General features: G+C 38.2%; 1 protein-coding gene across 8 annotated transcripts in view; it reads left to right on the top strand.

Annotated features, from left to right (window-relative positions):
• The window catches only part of ift80 (intraflagellar transport 80 homolog (Chlamydomonas)), a 229,393-nt gene extending 209,221 nt beyond the window's left edge, over positions 1-20,172 (top strand). For 7 of the 8 annotated variants that reach the window (XM_072572721.1, XM_072572724.1, XM_072572725.1 and 4 more), the window contains 4 exons: positions 9,613-9,702; positions 13,450-13,622; positions 17,296-17,419; positions 19,725-20,171. In XM_072572721.1, coding sequence (XP_072428822.1) covers positions 9,613-9,702; positions 13,450-13,622; positions 17,296-17,419; positions 19,725-19,850 — 513 coding nt within the window. In that variant the 3' untranslated portion in view covers positions 19,851-20,171. Of the gene's footprint in view, positions 1-9,612; positions 9,703-13,449; positions 13,623-17,295; positions 17,420-19,724 lie in introns of all 8 variants that reach the window. The other variant, XM_072572726.1, reaches the window with a different exon arrangement.
• Positions 20,173-22,192: the final 2,020 nt, after the last annotated feature.

Here is a 22,192-nt window from a genome sequence, read left to right on the forward strand (position 1 = left end):
TACATTTTTAATGTGGACTTCTTGGTATGTTGGTCACCTTGGCACACTTACCCTACTGTATTTCGATAGCACTGGGCCTGTTTGTTATCAGGTGATTCAGTGGTCATCCTTGTCAGCAAGCAAGTAGGGCCTGCTAAATTACTGTAAATTTACCTTTACAGATCCCCTTTACTGTACAGTAAAATTGTATACCACAATGATCTCCTCAGACTGCCCATTAAAATTATAGCCGTGATCTTGTGTATATCTTAGGAGTTCACTTTACATTTCAAAACTACAACCTGAGACAGCCTGATTCTCTTGATGCCTTGCAGAAGCCCCCATGAATTTGGCAACGGTTGGTGCACCACATAAGGAAGCACTGAGCCAGTGCTTCAGTCCACTACCACCCCCTATATGTCAGACAGCTAGTTAAAAACACATACCTCCTACCCTCCCCAAGAAAGTTTATCTACTTTTTGTAAGACTGTGAAACCATTGCAATGATAATTGAACAGGATTTACTGAGGGCATGTGCTACACCTAATTGGATAACCTCACAAGTGACGAAGAAGAATGTCTTCCACTGCCTATTTAATTGGTATTAAATGTTGACTTTTAAGTTCAGCTTTTTCTTATTACACTAAATGTGTATGCTGAACTAGCTGATTATGTTCCTGTGAAGTCATGCACTAGGAAGACAACAACTGAACAAATGTATTTTGGTTTGTTTACATTCTACACAATGTAAGTAACTTACAAATACTGCAATCCTTTTATGGTCTTCTCTTCACTCAAATAAAATCTGATGATAGATAATAAGGGGAAATACATAAACTGTTAGCATAATTTTACTTTTTGTAACATTTTTGGAGTTCTATCCACTCTAAAATTGGACACTAATAATTTCAAACTATAGAATGCAGACAGAATAATAGACCCCCATCTGACAGAGACGCCAGCATAATGAGTTTTATATCCCTGTTAATTATGTTTTTTTTTGGTTTGTTTATTTGACCAAAATGTCAGCGTCAACTATATTTCTTGGATGTAGCTAATAGATCTGTAGTAAAACTAGATTATTTTTAATGGAGATAGGATCAGTGGTTATTGAGAAAATTAGTCAACTGACAGAATAACTCCAGTAATCATTAGCTAGTCTTTAGAGCTGTTGAAAGCTTAATGTAGCTGGTTTTCTGAGAGTAGCTTTGTGCATTGACTCCTTTGTAATGTTGCAAAATAGTAATTTTTAAAAAAATGTTTGCTAAGAAATATTTTGCTGAAAATCTGCCACACTTCACAACAGTAATATTTAACAACTGAAGCAATGACTGCACAGAGGGTTTTAAAGGGAATTTAATTTAAATTATGAGGTCAAGTAAGGTACCTGTGACACAAATCAAGTTAATTTAGCTCCACATTGGGCCTATTTATTTAGAGATTCAAACGGTGGATTGAATTTTTAACATTTGAGAGATGTATAATGACGATAGTCAAAATAAGATCATATAGCCATTTTTTTAACATCCGATTTCCCCTAATCTTGAGTGCAGATAGAATACACTGGTCGGTTAAAAGAGTCTGTTGAATTTAGCTAGCAGCCCACCTCCATTTCCCAAACAGGAATGGGGAAAGTAAGTGGAACTCCAAACTGAAATAGCCTGCATCTTTTTTTTTACATGCAAAAGGAAACAGGGACGAATGCTGCTTCATCTGGTGGCTGACATATGCCAAATCCCCACAATACTGGGGAAACTTGTCACAGGCAGACCTTCAGGTCGAAAGTCTTTTAAATAATCTACAGACATTAAAGATAGATGTCTTGAGATCTTTTCTAGTCACTTGGTTGTAATTTATCTGTAGTCTGTAGCCATTTATGCTTTTGGAAATATTTTATGCTAGTAGTTGCCAGTTTGAACTATAGAATCATAAAAGTAACGCAGCACAGAAGGGAACTATTTGGTGCATCTTGTCCATGCTGATCCAAAGACTCCCAAATGTTCTTTCTAATCCCATCTTCTTGCACACAGCCCATAGCTTTGCAACTTACACTACTTAAGGTGCAAATCCCAGCACTTTTTTAAAGAGTTTAGGGTCTCTGTTTTCAGTACCAATTCAGGTGAATTCAAGACACCCACACCTTCTGCATAAAATAGTTTTTCCTCACATCTCCTCCAATCTTTCTGCCACTTAGCTTGAATCTATAACCCCTGGTTTTTTTGAACTGTCCGCTAAAGAAAACAGGTTCCTCCTGTCTACTCTATCTCTCCTCCTTACAGTTCCACAAACTGCAATCATGCCACCCCTCAGCCTCCTCTGTTCCAACAAAAACAACCCCAACCTCTCCAATCTGTCCTCATAGCTACAATTCTCCAGCCCTGGCAACATTCTAGTAAATCTTCTTGATCTCTGTCCAGAGCAATTACATCCTTCCTGTAATGTGGTGACCAGAACTACACACAGCATTTGAGTTGTGGCCTCATCAATGCCTTATATAATTTTATCATTATATCTTACTTTATTCTGTACCTCTGTTAATGAAGGAGAACACTCCATATGCCACCCTTACAACCTTATTTATCTGTACTGTTCCCTTAGGGACCTGTGCACTTGTATGCAAAGTCCTCTCACTTCATCTACCCCTCTCAGTATATTTCCATTTATTGTGTAAGCCCTTTTACTGATTGACCTCCCTAAATATATGACCTTACACTTATCAGAGTTGAACTCCATCTGCCACTTACCTGCTCACTCCTCCAACCCATCTATAACATTTTGGAGCTTACAGTTATCTTTTACACTATCCACTACATGGCCCATTTTTGTGTCGTCTGCAAATTTCACAAAGGTGCCCTCATATTTGAGTCCACATCATTAATGTATGAAAGAAACGGCACGGGTCCCAACACCAGTCTTGTGGAAAACTGCTTGAAACAGTTTTCCATTTGAAAGGGCAACCATCAATCATTGCCTTTTGTTTGCTGTTATTAAGCTAACTTTGGATCCAATTTGACACATTATCCTGTATCCCATGGGCTTTTATGTTTTTGACCAGTCTGCCACATGGGACCTTGTCAAAATGCCCTAATAAAATCAATATCGACCACGATCATTGTACAACTCTCATTAATCCTCCTTGTCACTTCCTGAAAGAATTCAATCAAATTTGTAAGGCATGGCCTTCCTTTATCCCCATTACCAAAGTAAGACTAACTAACCTGTAATTGATTTGGATTTGCTTTTGATTCCTTTTTAAACAGCAAACCACTTTTGTTTTCCTCCAGTCCTCTGACACTGCATCTGCTCTTTCCTCCCTATCCTCTTTCAACATCCTTGGGAACAATCCATCCGGCCTGTCGACTTATCCATGTTCAAGAATTCTAACTCCTCTAACACTTCCTCTCGTGTTACGATTATTTTGAATATTTCACACTGCTCCTCGTGGATTACTATATCCATATTATCCCTCTTCTTTGTGAATATAGAGACAAAAAGTTCATTTAAAATTCTTCTCAGACCCTCCACAGGTTCTCACACAAGTTCCCACTTTCATTTCTGATAATACCCACTTTTACCTTTACTATCCTTTCGCTCTTTATATACTGGTAAAACATCTTTTGGTTTTATTGTGTCTTGCTTGCTAATATATTTTCATGTCTTCTCTTTGAGTTCCTTTTTTCTTTTTTTATTTGATCCCTGCACTTTTATGCTCTTGGCTATCTGCAATGTTGAGTTTTTTATGATTATCATAAGCTTCCTTTTCTGTTTAATCTTCCCCTATACTTTCTAGTCAACTATAGGGGAGTCTTGATTTGGCAGTACCATTCTTATGTTTGGAGGGGCATGTCTTCTTTGTGCCTGAAGGATCTCACGTTTTAGTGCCTCCCACTGATTTATCCTTTAGCAGTCCTGTTTAGTCCACCTTTGCCAAATCACTTCTTGGTTTTGTAAAATTTTCCTTCCCTCGGTTAAAACTTTTACTCCTGATTTATCTGTGTCCTTTTCCATAATAACACTAAATCTAACTGAAATGAGATCACTATCTCTGATATGGTCGCCCCAACATCACTTCACCCACTGGCCCATCTTTATTTCTCAAACTAAATCCAGAATTGTATCTCCTGTCATTGGGCTTGTCATTTATTGTCTTTTTAAAAATTTCTGGATGCAGTATATGAACCTTTCACCCTCAATCGCCCTTATATTGTTTAGAACTCAGTTTATATTGGGACAGTTAAAGCCTTCTACTGTTATTGCCCTCTTATTCCTACAGGCAGACATCTGTCTACATATATGATTTTCTATCTCCCTCTCACAATTTGGGGTTTTGTGGTATACTGCTAGTGGTGTGACTGCCTCTTTTTTATTCCTAAACTCAACTCATAATGCCTCATTTGTTAACCTGTTTAGTATATCATTCCTTCTTACAACTGCAATGGGTTCTTTAACCAATACTGTTACCCTGCCTCTTTTATACAGTTACAATGTTTAAAAGACATTTAGATAAGTGCATGAATAAGAAATGTTTGGTGGGATATGGGCCAAGTGCAGGCAGGTGGGACTAGTTTAGTTTGGAATTATGGTCAGTGTGGACTGGTTGGACCAAAGGATTTGTATCCATGCTGTATGACACTCCAACAAAGCTAGCAAAAAACTGCGAGGATATTTGTCCCAGCTCTGTCCAAGTGCAACCCGTCAGGCTTGTACAGGTCCCACTTTCCTCAGAAACGTCATAATATAGACCTCTCTGGTACACCATTTCTCCAGCCATGCAATCATCTGATCTGTCTGCTTATTACTGCACTCGACAGCAGTTATTTTCATACACCGAATTGATATTTGGAAGAAGAAGACACAGTGAAACATGACGAGTAAATCAAACTACTTAGACATGTTCCATGCCCCCTTGCTGGCATTATCACTCCAGCATCTGCAAATTAAGATGAAATTTTCTTGTTTTACTAGTTGACCTAATGAAGACTCCTCAGAGGAGGCAGCATTATTATCCTCTGTGTGATAGCTGCAAGTTTGTTTACTGGGGTAGAAAATCCTACAAAAATACTCTGTACATTACATGCTGTACATGGTATTGTGTGAAAGAAAACATACTAGATTAAAAGCCCACAGTACCACAATAGTGGCACCCTAAAACGTCTACCTGTGGGGTCTTGTGTTCTCCAATTCTGAGTCAACAGAAAAAGAATTTAGGGCCTTGCTACCACATAGCTGCAACAACCAGAGGTTTGCACAAGTAGGGCTTGAATGGTCAGTAATAGCTTGAAACCTAGGTGCTGCTTCTTGCAGACATACTGTAAAATTCACCTGTGGAATGGTGCCATGGAATGGCACAAGGTCAGCCCTCCTCTCATACACCTCATACAACACTTAATTCAACCATTTAAACCACTGGGAACTGTATACAGAATTCTGTCTTTCTCGTGGCTTATCTACGTGAAGATTTGAAAATCTTATTTCCTTTTATGTTTAATGGTTATTTGTATAATTCGATATAATTCCAGTTGCGAAACTGAAACCTGCTTGAATTTTGAGCAAGTGGGGATTATTAAAGAGCCATTTCAGTTAAGATTTCAATGATTGATGTATGCTGGTAAAGTGAATATATAGGCACTGCCATGCTTACATAGAGAGAAAGTGGTGGCACTATCACCAGGATTGTTACATTATTGTTCCAAATAATTTTTCTTCGGTAAGCATTTCTTCTGTGGACTAAATGTAGCAAATTATCAACTGTTCTTTATAAATACTAGTTGACCTATTGGACCATTAGACCAAAGTTGTGGTGTTGATTTTTACTTTGAATGGGAGCTGTTAGTACCGTTGATCATATGGCTATCAGAGATTGCTTTCTGAGATTATCATTTAGCATAATTAGTATCCAGTGATGCTGCGCTGAAAACATTTCTTATGAAGGGCACAGTGAAGTACAAGCCACTTAAAAAAATGCCAGATGATCCACACATAACAGGAAGATCAGGTTGTTGCAGCAGAAGCAGCAGTAGTGCTGTACAGTCCCAGATTGTTGCCATAGATATTCCTACACCTTCTAGAACTTTCCCCATGGGCCATTTGGAAGAAGACTTCAAGTATGCCCGTGTTTCTTGAAATGTTAATGGAAAGGAGCCCTCAATTGGGAGAAGCAAATTGTGCACTCCTTTCCCAGCCTTCTACGCTTATTATAATTTCCGAATTGTTGTAACTCTTCTCCCCTAAATCATTATTGCATTTGGCACTGTTCCAATTTCAGTATAGAAGTAGCTAATGCAGTGCTAAGAAATTGACACAAACAAAGTTCTTTTCAATCAAGGGATTTTGGTAGCTAAATTTTCATTGGTCTAATCAATGTAGGAACTTGTGGAAATCGGTTTGGTGTATCACACCCATCGGAAAGCACCAATAAAGCCCTGTACTATTGTACCAAAATGGGCTTTGCAGTCCTTTTACTTGAAGGATTATGGTAGCTGAATTTTAATAAGCCTAATAAACTCAAGAGGTCATGACAATCATTTTGATATATCACACTCCATATCAGAAACCTCTAGTAGAACTCCCAAAAAAATGTGTCTCACACATACATACAACTCATCTATTTATAGCAGATGTTTAAGAATTTGCTCCAACGTCTGCTGAAGCAGGAATATGATATAGCATTGCTGCAGTGTAGTTATCAAATCAGCTTGTCTCCGACCTATAACCATGCAGGATTTCCTGAAGCAATCAGTATTATCCAACAGTAGAAGGAAGACAAAATTAGTGCTCAGATCAACCACAAAATAAGATTATATTAGTCTTAAGGGTAATTATGTTGGTGTGAATTTATTATATGCATGGTTATAGGTAATTAATTTTAGAATAAGAAGTTGAACTCCATAAATGTATTTCTGTGATGGAAAATGTTATGTCCATTACTTGCTTTTTCAGGATGTGAAGGTGCCAGTGTTGGACTGGGGTGGACAAAGTGAAAAATCACACAACACCAGGTTATAATCCAACAGGTTTATTTGGAAGTACAAGCTTTCAGAGCGCTGCTCCTTTTTCAGTTGGACTAACAACCTGACGAAGGAGCAGCTCTCCGAAACCTCTAAATAAATCTGTTTGATTATAATCTGGTGTTGTGTTATTTTTAACTTGGCTTTTTCAGATTCATTTGTGGATATGGGTATTCTGGCTAGAAGAGCATTTATTACCCTTGCCTAGTTGCCCTTGAGAAGGTGGTGGTGAACTGCCTTCTTTAACCACTATAGACCATGTACAATAGGTAGATCTGCGATGTTGGTAGGGATTAAATTCCAGGATTTTGACCCAACAACAGTCAAGGAACAGTGATATATTTCCAGGCAGGATGGTGAGAGGTTTGGAGGAGAACTTGCAGGTGGTGGTGTTCCAATCTATCTACTGCCCTTGTCCTTCTAGGTGGAAGTGATCATGGGTTTGGAAGGTGCTTTCTCAGGGTCTTTGGCAAATTTCTTCAATGCATCTTATGAATGGTACATACTGCTGCTGCAGAGCATCAGTGGTGGAGGGACTGAATGTTTGTAGGTGTGGTACCAATCAAGTGGGATGGTGTCAAGGTTATGGAGCTGCACTCAACCAGGTAAGTGAGGAGTAATCCTTTACACTTCTGACTTGTGCCTTATAGATGGTGGACAGACTTTGGGGAGTCAGGAGATTAGTTACATACTGCAGTATTCCTAGCCTCTGGTCCGCCGTTGTAGCCACTTTATTTTTACAGCAAGTCTAGTTCAGTTTCTGGTCAATGATATCCCCCCAGGATGTTGGTGGTGGGAAATATTATAGGGCAGTGGGTGGATTGTCTCTTATTGGAGATGCTCATTGCATGGCATTTGTATGGTGCAAATGTTACTTGTCACTTTTCAGCCCAAACCTGGATATTGTCAGGTCTTGTAACATTTTGGACATGGACTACTTCAGTATCTGAGGAGTTGTGATTGGGTGCTGAATAGCAGTGTAGCTTTCCCAATAACTCAACAAAATTATCCACTGTACGGATGAGCCAACAGACCAGCAAATATGTAACCAATAGTAAATAGTGCTGAATTACTCAAAGATAATCAGTGGAGTGAAAAGGATCCCACAGTTGATACTTGAATGCCAAGGTGGAAAACATATGCTGGGGTTCAGACTCCTGACTACTTACCAGTCATCCATGCTGCAACCCATATTTCATGGGTATAACTTTAAATAGTTAATGTTCCTATTGTAGAACACTTGTTGCTATTCACAAGTAAAGTACAATCTACTTAATTGTGGAACAAACTTTAATTTGCTATAAGGTGTCAGTATCATAGAGGGGTTTGGAGGAAGGAGAGGAGAAAAATATTGGTGAGATATAAAATCATTTTAATAAATGCTTTACTATTATGCTTCAACTTCAATTGTTATGACCAGATGAAAAGGGATTGAATATTTTACTCTTGTTCCATTCCCCATTTGATTGCAGCATATGTTTTGATTTGTTAAGAAGGATGCTGGATTGTCCTGACTTTATGTTCACTAAAATAATTAATCCCAAACAGCTCTTATGTTAGTTTCATTGCTAAAGCTACACAGGTAAAAACATTTAGAACGTTTCTTTAAAAAACTACAAATATATTCTGCTTCCCACTATTGCATACAAGCATGTAAAAAGAGATACAACTTTACACAATATTGAATGTTAAATTTGGGTAAGGTGCAGATCAAATAAATATATAGGCAAAAACAGATTCACTGATTGCATTCAGATGATTTAGTTCTTACAGATGCAATTGTTTTTTTAACTGGAGCTAATATATATTCCCTTTGCTCCTAGAACCATTGTTGTAGAAAATCCACCACCTTTTTATTGGAAATTCTCTGTCTGCTATAGGTATATAGACACTTTCTTGCCACAAAACAATGATCAGAATTTGGATGTAAAATGGAAGTGAGAGAGAGAGAGACAACACAGCCACCATGTTGCAGCAATATCAATCTCTGTCTGTAATTCCAAATCCAGCATTAATATTGACAAAGAGATAGGAAATAAAATCTCTCTCCACCTTAATCAATAACAATTCAAATAAATCATGTGTGAATCCCAATAGAAAGCTGTTAATCAGTGTCTGAGGCTTATATTTGGCATTGTTGTAGGCTTTAAGTCTTGAATGATTCATCTCTTGGTAAGATTGGAAGAAGCTGTTTATACCTCCATGGATGCCATTGTGCGTATTGGCATCTCCGTAGACTTTGCATCTCTGTGGGGTAGAATAGGGTTTCACAGTTGCGAATTAGTTTTAGCCACTTACATTTCAATCAATGGTCTGTTTTCAGGTTAAAAACTGCCTTTTAAAAATCCAGCATATGAGAACAATTAACGCCAAATTTTCATTTTACAGTGAGAAAGTTAAGACTCTATGGGTACCAATTAGTTTGAAAATATATAAAGGGCATAGACATTTGTGGTGAATCTGCATGATCATTATGAAGACCTGTGTGAATAATAATCATGAACAAAAACATAGAAGCACAATATAATCCTATGAAAAAAGTTGTTAATCTAGTTCAAAATTACAACCCAAAATATTTTCAATGTGTGTGAACTAAGCCTAATGCTATTTTTCTTTCCACAAACAGGAACAAGCAATGTGGTCATGCCTTGCTGCCATGGCAATTGCACACAAAGATCTAATGACAGCGGAGGTTGCTTATGCAGCAATTGGCGAGGTATTTAATTAATTGTTTTTTTCTTTTTAAATCACATCTTTGTGATTAATCCTTCCAGTGTAATACAGGTTTGCATTTTTATGTTCATAGAATCAAAAGTAGATTTTCCGTGCCTTTCAAAGATTGTGGTTAGGTACCAGGAAGCTGTTGCCACAATTTAGATTAGATTAGATTACTTACAGTGTGGAAACAGGCCCTTCGGCCCAACAAGTCCACTCCGCCCCGCCAAAGCGTAACCCACCCATACCCCTACATCTACATCTACCCCTTACCTAACACTACGGGCAATTTAGCATGGCCAATTCACCTGACCTGCACATCTTTGGACTGTGGGAGGAAACCGGAGCACCCGGAGGAAACCCACGCAGACACAGGGAGAACGTGCAAACTCCACACAGTCAGTCGCCTGAGGCAGGAATTGAACCCGGGTCTCCGGCGCTGTGAGGCAGCAGTGCTAACCACTGTGCCACCGTGCCGCCCACTTAATTCAAGTTTCACCAGCAACCATGGTGAGGTTTGAACCGGTGTCCCCAAAGCGTAAGCCTCATTAAGCTAGTGTCATTACCACCTCACCATCTCCCCCTAATTAATGACAATTCTACCAGTTGACTCCTCCATATTGTGGCAATTGTTTCAAAATCCCTGAAGACTCATGAAAACCTCTTTTCATAAAAATAGCATCAAAAATGTTATTACAATATGGGGGATACTTAATTTTGAAAATGATACAACTGGTTGAAAAACTGGTTAAAAAAATTCTGATATAAATGCAACTCTGGCAATTATTTAATGATATTTTCTGGATTATTCTTAAAATCAGATAATCTGATTATTTGCTTTCAGCTCATTACCTTTTGGCTAGAGAAGTCATGTGCCTTCTGGAAGCCACGTTGTAAGACAGAATAACCTTCTTTATTAAATATATAATAACAATACATTTAAGATAACAGGCAAACCTGAAATCACCCACTTTTCACCTAAAATGGATAGAACAGAGTACATTCTAAACAGAAAGGTAGGAGCAGTGGAGGTCCAAAGAAACACATCATTAATTAAATCGACAGATACAAGAATAATCAAAAGAGCTGATGGAATGCTGACTTTTATACAAGTCATGCTCAACACAACAAAGTTAGACTGCTCCTGGAATACTTTTAGCATTTCTGAACAGTACATGTGAGGAAAGATAGAATGATTGCGAGATGATACCTAGACTCCAAGTGTTATCTCAAGGAGAGATTGCATTAGCATTGTGCTTTGCAGAAGATTAAAGTGTGATTTGATTGAACGTTTTAAGATGTCAAGGGGAACACGGATTTCAGAGTCAACAGTTAGGAGGAATGTCTAAAAATTCTAAGACCTTTGAGGAGTAACATTAAGAAAGATGTTGAAACACAAATGATGGCAGTGGTTTGGAGTTCGACAAATGGTAATTGATGCTGTATCAATTGAAATTTTTAAGTCTTGGATCAAAAAGATTTTTGTTTATTTTTATTGCAAAAATATACTTCATTCTTCCAAAATTAACTTTATGTACATACACAGGTACTAATGAAGTTCTGTACAGCCTTTGTATATAAAGAAAACAAAATGTAACATTCCCTGCAGTTGCAAAAACATTTTGAGGCCAAGAAAAGGTCTGATAACTGAATTGGCCATTATTTAACTTTGGCAGAAAGATGTGCCTTGGTGGCAGCTGCCTCAAACTTTGTTGCGCCCCTCAGTGCATAGTCCTGGACCTTGGAATGGGCCAATCTGCAACATTTGATCAGGGTCGACATTTACACTGGAAGACCAACAGGTTTCAAGCAGACTAATGAGCATCTTTCATTGATTTGATGGTCCTTCAGGCGCAGTCAATGTTTGTCTCGGTGTGCATTCCAGGAACAGCCTGTGTAGCACGGAGTCCTGTGTCACAGACTCTTTAGGCCTTCTTGACAAAGGCACTTTCTGGAAGGAGATGAGTGACAGTCCCTTCACCAGCACAGTTGCTTTGAGGACAGTGTGCAGTGGCACACAGAGACCAGACATACATGAAGGATCTACCAGCCAAGCTACATTTTGGTGCTTGTTGGAAGCTTCTGGCATTGAGGTCTGCTCAAGGAATCATGTGACAGGATCCATGTTGTCCTTTTCCCACAGGGTCTTGAGGACACTACGTACTGACCATTTCCTAATGATTATGTAGTTAAAGATGTTTTCTTTACAAACTTTTCCATTAAGGACAGGTGATTCAGAGGCCAGACCCATCCTTTGTAACACCGGAGACAAGTACAACCTCAGTACGTAGTAACACTTGGTGTTTCCATATTGACAGCCTACACACAGCTTGATGCAGCCACACACAAAGATGGCCATCAGATGACAGCGATGTAGGTACATCTTGCCATCCTTCTCCAAAGCTTTGTACATAATGTCCCTGTGGGCATAGTCCATTTTTGACCTCCTGTTGAAATGGAATATAAATTGGATGACTGTAAAGGCGCAGGTTCAGGGAATGGGCCAGATCTGAGCCACATGCAGAAACATTGACAGTACCCCATAATGGAGAAGGAGTATTGCCCAGTTCCTATCTCACCTTGGCAAAATGCTTCTCCCAAATTTTTGCGCATGCCCAGTCCCCTCTGAACTATATTTCCAGCACCTTCAAATATTCTGCCTGGTGGTGAGGAAGATAAAGGATCTGTTAACCCAGTTCCCAAAGATCATGGTCTTGGCCTAGCCCCGATTTACCTTGGCTGCAGAGGCCAGTTCAGACTGATAGCAGATGCTCATGAGTCTGCAATCAGGGCTAGGCCACGACCACGTTGTTTGGAAACTGGGTTAACCCATCCTTTATCTTCTCACCATCAGGACAGATTACCTGAAGGTGCTGGGAATATGGTTGAGAGGGGACAGGGCATGCACAAAAATTTGGGAGGAGCATATCACCAAGGTGAGAAAGGAACTGGGCATGATTCCTTCTCCCTTGCAGGATCTAAGCAGAAAGTAGCAATGTCATCCATGTGCAGATTTTAAGGAATATGAACAAACCTTTGAATAATGGAATAGAGTTGAGAGGCTAAATGACTTACTCCAGTGTTTCTAAGGTTGTTTTGTAGAAATAAACTTTGTAAATGCATGTAAATGAAAAATGAAGTTCAAAATCTTCCATTAAACAAAACAAAAAATAAATACATTGCAGAGATGTTTTGAGGCAACCTTACCACTTGGCCGGAATCTCTGGTTTCCTTCCTCACCACAGATTAAATGGCCTTAGAAGATGCATTATAGCCCAGCCAAAAAGGATGATTATCAATCTTTAAGACCTTTCAATATGTCTATGGCTGGTGATAAGAACAGGAAAGTTTCCTAGTCAGCCAGAAATCCATATTGTAGCTGCAGCACAATAGCCTTCTCATATAAAAAAATATCTTGTGTACATTGTTGGTATGAGCAAGTGCCATAGTCATTCTGTGGGACTGCCATACAAAATGAATGGTGTAGTGATTGGGACCAGGTGGACCTAACTGACTCTGAGGTCCTTAATTGGGGTTGCTAACCTAGGCCAATGAGGGAAGCCTTGGCTGATCAATATAAACAGGAGATTTAGAATCCCCTCAGTTCTGGGGACTGACTCACCACAGAAAATGTATTGTGCATAAGTAAATAAAGAGTGACTTGGTGATGGGATACTGTCCTCTGTGCAATTATTTCAAATGGTAATTAGCTCAAATTGAAAAAAATTATTTTGTTTTAAATTCATAGATTGATAAAGTGCAGTACATCAACTTTATCAAGGATTTACCCTCAAAAGAGTCACGCATGGCACACCTGCTGCTACTTACTGGAAATGTGCAGGATGCCGAGGGAATTTTAATCCAGGCGGGCCTTATTTACCAAGCTATCCAAGTAAATATTAATCTCTTCAATTGGGATAGGTAAGCAAATCAAACATGTTCTGCACCAGTTAAAAGTGCAGTGTGTAACTGCTTACTACATAGATAGAAGAGAACACTAGAGGTCAGTGTTGCTAAATGTTCATTATTATACTATCATTGCTCTAAAATAATTTCTTTGTTTATTTACCAAAATCATGTGATAATCAAGTCAGAACAAAATATTTGTCCAATGATATCTGCCAGTCTTATTTGTTCACTGTACTGTCTCTTTGTAAGTAATAGTTTGTTCTAAATTGAGGATGGAATTGCCAAACCAATGATTCATCTATTTTTATTTATTAATGGTTTAAAACATTTAATGAGTTATAACACACCATTTTTAAGGCAAATTCACTGTGTCTCTCCATCTCGTGCAGTATCTCTGAAGCGAGAACAGGCTGTCCACTGATGTCTTTCATTGCTTTTCTGTGATTAGCTCTCAAGAAATGGTCTATTTTGGCCCAAATACTTGTCCTTTGATTTGTCTTCAGACAAACCATTTGGCTTTAACTCAGCGCCATCTCATGTAACATAACTGAATCATGTGGATAGTTTTAACAGTATGATGTTTTATTGAGGCACCATTAAGTCAGCTAATATTTGCAATCCATAACAATGTTTTATGTCTAAAATTGTTCATTTTTAAGAGGCATAGAGTGGAATCTTTTAAGGGCCATGTGGGCAATGGTGAAAAATGTGACCTATTGACAGAAAGTCCAGCTATTCCTATCTTGACATCGGGAGCAAGTGTCTCCATCTTTTAAATAGGTTCTCACTCAGGTGAGATTCTCACAAGGCAGCAACATGTTGTTGATTGAGTGAGGATTATTGCTCGTTAACTACAGATCTTGCTTTGTTAATACGTTGTTTTCTAACATATCTATTACCATGAAAAAATTGGATGCTAAGAATTCTTGACATTGAAGTCAGTCATTGTCGCATCGAACATGTGCCAGCATGTAAGAATCCTCATGGTACAACTCCAATTCACTTAGCAGAAACTGCTGAACTTCAGTGCTGCATCTTGGGCCACAGTGGCAACTATCATTATAATGCTGCAACAAGGACATTTTGCGCTAAGGGACACAAACCCAGTTCATGAACTGAAACAGGCTGCATCTCCAGCCTGTTCAGTTGCTTTCATAGTGCTCAATCACTTTAACCTTATCTGTGTGCTTAAGCATCTCTGCCATACCTTGCCCTTCAGCTACAGCTACCTGGCTAACAGTACTGCTGGATTGCTGTGCCACTTATTGGAAGCTTGTTATGATTGCCAGCAGTACTCAGTCACATCAGGGGATATAGTCTTCAGTCAGGGAGCTCAGCGTTCTAAGTCAAAAGCAGCCTGTAATGCCCCAGTCAAGAGGCTTGGACACAGTCAGTCAGCTGCTCAGAGCAACTCGAGTGAGGATGCAGGAACATAAGATGTAGAAGTAAAAATCTGCTCTACCATTCAATTGTACCATGTCCGATCTAATAATCCTTAACTCCGTTTTCCTGCCTTCTCCCCATCACACCTATACAGTGTATTCAACTTTGAGTATACTGAGCAATGCAGCCTCAACAGTCCTCAATGATAAAGAATTCTAGAGTCATGTCACAAGTGCCAGGCAATGGCAAGACAAAATCTAACCATTGCCCTTTGACATTGAATGGCATTAACCTCGCTGATTCTCTGACTATCAACATCCTGGACATTGCCATTGACCAGAAACTGAACCAGGTTAGCCACATAAATATTGTGGCTACTAGAGCAAGTCAGAGGCTAGGAATCCTGTAATGTGTAATTCACCTCCTCACTCCCTGAAGCCTTGCCACCAACTTCAAGGCACAAGCCAGGAGTGTGATGGAATATCCCTCTGTACTCCTCACAATACTCAAGAAGCTTACCACCATTCAAGACAAAGCAGCCTGGTAAATTGGAACTACATCAACAAACATCCAGTCCCTCCACCACCAACATTCAGTGGTATCAATGTTTACCAGCCACGAATGCACTGCAGAAATCCACCAAGGAGCCAGTGACAGCATCTTCCAAATTCACAACCACTATCATATAGAAGAACAGGGCATCATCTGAAAGTTCCTCTCCCAAACCACTGACAATTCAGACGTGGAAACATATAATCATTCCTTCAGTATTACTGAGTCAAAGTTTTGGAATTCCCTTCCTAACAACATTGCAGGTGTACTTACATCAAATGGACTACAGAGACTCAAGAAAACAGGTCATCCGTACCTTCTCAAGGACAACTTAGAAAGGGCAATGAATGCAGGCTCAACAAGGGAAATCCAAGTACCACGAGTGAATAAACAACTCCAGTGTTACCCCAAAGGGTTTGTAGAAAAATAAGTAGAATCTTGATCAACACGTTCTTCACTTGTTACAAGAGCTCACAGTGATAGATCTTACCAACTAGTTATTCTGTAATTGTCATAAAATTTTAATAATGCTTTTAATTTTTAATTAATGAAACATATTTTCATTTCTTAGCAATATCAGTTATCTCTAATAGTTTATTTCACACAGAAGCATTGTATGACATACAACTTCTTCCATATAAAATGAAATTTATAAGTTTCAAATAATGCCATAATTGCTGAGAAATCTGATCCATATAATCCTCACGGGGTCTCTTCACAAGATAACATCAGTATTTCCTAATTAGTCAGTTTATGCAATTTCATTCCTACATCCTATTTAACTGACAAAATCTTTGGCTGCAAATCAGCATTCTCAACAAGTAATATTGTAGAATGTTGTCATTAATTCAAATTAAAGCATGGCAAGAAATGACTTTGTCCAATCATCATGAGCTCTGTAAGTCAGTTCTGATATAATGTGATAGTCTGTTCTCGTAAGATCTCGCGTTATAAGAAAATGACACAAGAGTGGCACCATTTAAACAATGGGACCGGTATCACATCATAGCCAATACAGGTGAGGAAAATTCATGTTCTGCAAACAATGGTCTAAATTCTTAAATTGCATTAAAGCCAATTTGTGTTGAGGAAATGTGTGTTATAGCACAACCAACTGTATCCTAACCTGATCACCACCTAAAGAATAATTAACAAACACAACATATGAATCAGATACCAACTTTATTTAAACTATAAATCATTGGTTATCATTTATTTTGCTTTAACTCATGTTTCTTAAGATATTTAGAAAATATTCTTTACTTTTGATTGGCACGGTGGCTCAGTGGTTAGCACTGCTGCCTCACAGCACCAGGTCCCAGGTTCGATTCCAGCCTCGGGTCTGTTTGGAGTTTGCACATTCTCCCAGTGTTTGCGTGAGCTTCCTCCGGGTGCTTCCGTTTCCTCCCACAGTCCAAAGATGTGAAGGTCAGGTGAATTGGCCATGCTAAATTGCCCATAGTGTTAGGTGCATTAGTCAATGGTGGGTTACTGTTCGGAGGGTCGTTATGGACCTGTTGGGCCGAAGGGCCTGTTTCCATACTGTAGGGAATCTAATCTAAACAAAAATTTTCTACAAATAACTATTGTAGGTATAGACCAATTTTCAGTCCTGAGAAAGGAATTTGAAAAAGAAGATAGAAAAATAATTCTTACGTATATCTATTTGTACTTGGTTTTATCAGTACAATGTGCCATATACCTGTACTGGTCATCTGTATTCAAGTTTTTCATTCCTTTCCAAAAATAGAGCGCTGGAGCTGGCTGTAAAATATAAGACCCACGTTGATACTGTCCTAGCTTACAGGAAGAAATTTTTGAAGGATTTCCAAAAAGAAGAAACCAGCAAGAGATTTTTACAGTATGCAGAAGGGGTATGTAACTAGAAAAACAAATGTTGTCAAGTGTATTCTTCTAGGACAGGGGAGCCTGAGGTGCAATGGTAGTGCTCCCACCTCTGATCCAGACACATTTTTAAGTCCCATCTGCCCCACAAATGTATTATAACATCTCTGAACAAATTGATTAGAAAATATCCATTCTTCCAGATGAGAGCTGATCAACTCAAATTGGAACATAAGGGCAGATTTATAGATCCCATCTAAATGGGTCTGGCATATATAGTTGTCATGATCTGTTCTCATTCAACTTCTTAGAACAATTAATTTGAACACTTGCAAACCAGTAATTTACCTATAAATCAAGGAAAATGTAATTCGTAACTTAAATCTAATTTGCCAGTCGGTTGCTAATTTTGTATTAGAGGTTACACCATTGATAGTGGAGGAAGGAGTGCATATCCCTTGCAAAATAATTCAGAAATAGATTCAAGTCTGTGCATTTAGGTTGTAATATTAGCATTAGCACTAAATAAATTCTGTTTCTCTTTAGAACTTGATTAGTGAGTGCTTAAGAAGAAAATGTAATAGTTGATTTTCTTTGTCCCTTCTGTTTTTCTCTCAGTCCTATTTCTTCCCCAATACCTCAATAAGTTTTTGTACATACTTAAACATAACATGTTCTTCCTGAGTTATATTTTTGACCTAGACTGTTCAGTCAGACTGTTTGCTTGCCTGACCCATAGGAGAGCCTGCAACTATTGATTTACTCCACATTTCAGCTATCATGGATCAGAAGCCCAGTACAATTAAGAGTCTGTGGCCAACCAGAGAGATGTTCATTAGTGCAATTTGGTCACTCAATGAGAGGTGTGGGAAATAGGGTGTTGGGGTTTGATCAATCAAGGGCAAGGTCAGCTGACTCAGGAAAGGAAAGTTAAGAGGCCTCTGGGTATCAAGATCTGTGGGTGTTGGGCTATGGGGTTGGAAATTGCAGCTTAGGTGAGGAGGAATGATCAGCTTCAGACATTGATTTTTTTGGAGGAAGGTCACGGGGTAGTGATTAAATGCAGAAATTCTGGCCTTGCACCTGAAATGAAAGAAATTACAATGAACACTTTTGCATCCTGAATTTGCAAGCCCTTATCCTGCGAGATCCATACTAAGGGAAACCAGCCAGAAGAAATTAATGTCTAGAACTTGGATGCCATTATTCTGTTTGAGGTTGCACCAACCTCCTTGGATTGGATTAGTCACCCATTCACCTATTAGCTTCAATTAATGATGAAAATATATGGATTTGGGTCAGGAAACAGTTTCTGAAATTTTAGATATTTTCTAATCAACCTGTTCAGGGATTCTGTTAGATATCTCTGAAACAAGTGACACTTGAAATCAGACCTTCTGGCTCAGAGATAGGGACATCACCACTGCAATCCCTGCAACCAAACCAAACTCACCCTGTTTAAATTTCCATCCTGTGTCTCAGTGAGGACTCTTTGATGTGATTCACTTGCCTTGCTTACACATGCTGCAGGTTACTTGTATAGTTCAAGTCAACTCAAAGACCATGAAATCTCCAGGGGCAACTGTCAAACAATGAAGGCTGAGTACCCTACCCTGAGTTACAGTAGATACAATGTAAATGCACTCTGATAACTTGCCCAGGCCTGTGAATAAATGTCATTTTATTTGTTGAAAGTAATTAGCGCTTCTTTGTGGCATGGTGGCTCAGTGGTTAGCACTGCTGCCTCACAGTGCCAGGGACCCAGCCTCAGATGACTGTGGAGTTTGTACATTCTCCCTGTGTCTGCATGGGTTTCCTTCAGGTATTCAAATTTCCCCACATTCCAGAGATATGCTGGTTAGGTGAATTGACCAAGCTAAATTGCCCATAGTGTTCAGGGATGTGTAGGTTATGTGTGTTAGTTAGGGATAAGATGTAGAATAATAGGATATGGAATGGATCTGAATGGGTTACTCTTTGGAGAGTCAGTGTGGACATGTTGGGCCAAAAGGCCTGTTTCCACACTGTAAGGATTCTTAAGTTCTTGTCAGATAGGGAAGTAGCTTGTTATTTCCCATTTGTTTAGTATGTTGCACAGGTGTGGGAAATAGCCCAGGGTTTTGGTGTGAGGCCAAGAAGCATTCAGACTTTTGCCAGCACTGTAAAATAAGAAAAGTTCTAATTTTTTTTTAAGAGGCCCTCCGGTGTCCCTTTTTGGACTCCTGATTATGTCACTGCCACCAGGAATTAGCATTGGTGAGAATTTGCATAGAATATCAAATTTAATTGAAATCCTTGACTTATACTGTTTTCTATCTTTATTACCTTATACAGGTAGAAGTTAATTGGGAGAAAATTCAAGCCAAAATTGAAATGGAAATTTCAAAGGAACGAGAGCGTGCAGCCACCAATACAAATTTAAATTCAACTGGATCCAGAAATACACATGTAAACCGGTAATTTAAGGCTCAGGATTGACAACTTTAGATGGACTATACATGGACTTTACATAACAGACCGTTAATGTTAAAGATTTTCTACCTTTTGTTTATGGCTGAAGGAAACATTTGGAAGATTTTGGGATTGAAAGTTAAAATAAAGTTCAGTAAATTTATTTTTTATCACAGTACAATAAACAAATATTTTTCAAGTAATGTCATTTATTTGCTATTGAAAGTATATTTAACGTACTTTTCAAACAATTGTGGTTTTTTCTTCTGTATTAAATACAATGTAGAATTAATTTAGTTTGAAATAATCAATTTCAAAGGTTTGTGTTATAGTTCCAATCCCCTTAATAAATGTTCTTAATTTATGTTAATTGTAATAAATAACAATTAAATAATGTAATTTGTAGATGTTTTTCATTGTGCACGATGTTGGAAACAGGATGACAGAGGAACCTTGATTATCCAAAGGATACGGGTGGGGAGTTTTTTTGTTCAGTTAATTGAATTCGGAATAATCAAATGCCAATAACATAGTTTAGCCAAGCATCGGGATCTTGCTGGATAATCCGATATTCGGATAATTGAATGCCGGATAATCGAGGTCCTAGATTCTAGAGTAAGAAAATCCTTGTCTGGGTTTATTGGTCAACAAATATTTATACTTAACATTCCATTGGTCAAGTATGGCATGTTACACAAGTTCAACACATGTGCATTGTCCTTCCAAGGATCCTGGAACTTCTTGGCTCCTTGAACCTCTTCTCTTGACTCACAATGTATCTCAAGGTTTTAACTAACTTAATTTAATTCTAAATATCTGCAAAATTCCTTGGCAACTTTAAGAACTTCAACTCTAATTTCCCACCTTAATTTATTTGCTATAGTAATAGCTACTTGTTCAATGATTCTTTGTCTCTCTACAATTGTTGCCAAGTGCTCATTGCTAAAAGCAGCTTCATAACAAAGGCTGTTTAGTTTTATTTTATCTTAAAGCAGTTTAATTAGTCTAATATCTATGCTTGAATTTCTTATGGTAAATCTCAAGATATACCTAGATTTCCTTCAGCAAATAACTTAGCTGACCTATATCTGGATTTTTTTTAATACCAAATCCTTAACCTATGACAGTTAGCCATCTATTGATAATGCACATGGTAAATGCCACTACTAATTCCTAACTTCTTACTACTAGCAAGAGTCCCATAAATGCCTTGTTGAATAGTGCTATTCCCTGGCTAATGTTTTATTTTTTATACACATTTTTGCATTCTTTTTATGTCCCCTTGGGCGCATACTTTCCTGCATATCTTTTTGTCATTTGCAAATCTAAATAATCATTCTGTATTTTCAGAAATATCACCTTAATTGTCTCGCATTACTTCTTGATATATTCCCTCGCCATGTATTCTAGTTCACTTCAGCTAGCTCAACTTGCATAACCACATATTGGTCCTTATTAAATTTTAGAATACTAGTTTTGGATCGACTCTTGTCCCTTTCAAACTGAATATAAAATTCGATCATTGTGTGGTTGCTCTAATTTAGTGGTGCCTTTACTTTGAGGTCATTAATCTTGTTACATTAAACATTATCAGGTAGAGTATAATGTTAGTATATTTCAAGTCTAATATCGCTGGTCTGTTCCAAAATGTACTCATCTAAGAACCCATTGAAAGCGTTCTATGAATACCTCATCCAGATTATCATTACCAATTGTATTTTTCCAGATTATATTTTGAAATCATCCATGACTAGTTCAGTTTCTAACACCAGCACCCAATATTTATTCTCTATCTCATATCACATTGTGTATACAATTAGGGAAGCTGCCGATCATCTCTACTAGTAATTTCTATCCCATACTATTCCTCATCTCCACCCAAACTGATTCTACGTTCTGATCTGACTGACTGCCACCTGATTACAATTCTATCAGTGGCCCACTACACCTAATTGATAACCAATTTTTAGTTGCTATATCTGTTTGAAATGTATCCCATTTAGCACAGTGGTGTTACACAAGAGGGTGGAGAGGATGTCATCAGTAATGCAAAGATATCATCAGTGAAATTAGCAAATGCATTGACTATGAGAGCACAATTAAAATCGACATTCAGAAAAAGATAAAGTCCATGGGAGACTTGTTTTGATAACTGGAGGGAACCATTGCTTTTCTTAATTTAGTATCTTTATGCAACTATCGCAGGTTATCTTTTTCTGTAATATTTATTGTTAATGTCACACTGTTTTCACAAAATTAAGAGATGTGAAGTGTTATTTGTATTTCAATAGTATGTTTATTAACACTTTTATGGGATTGTAGAGTAGTACTTTTCAAAAGATTTGTGAATG

The sequence above is a fragment of the Chiloscyllium punctatum genome, chromosome 6 (genome assembly GCF_047496795.1).
Source record: "Chiloscyllium punctatum isolate Juve2018m chromosome 6, sChiPun1.3, whole genome shotgun sequence".
NCBI lineage: Eukaryota > Metazoa > Chordata > Chondrichthyes > Orectolobiformes > Hemiscylliidae > Chiloscyllium > Chiloscyllium punctatum.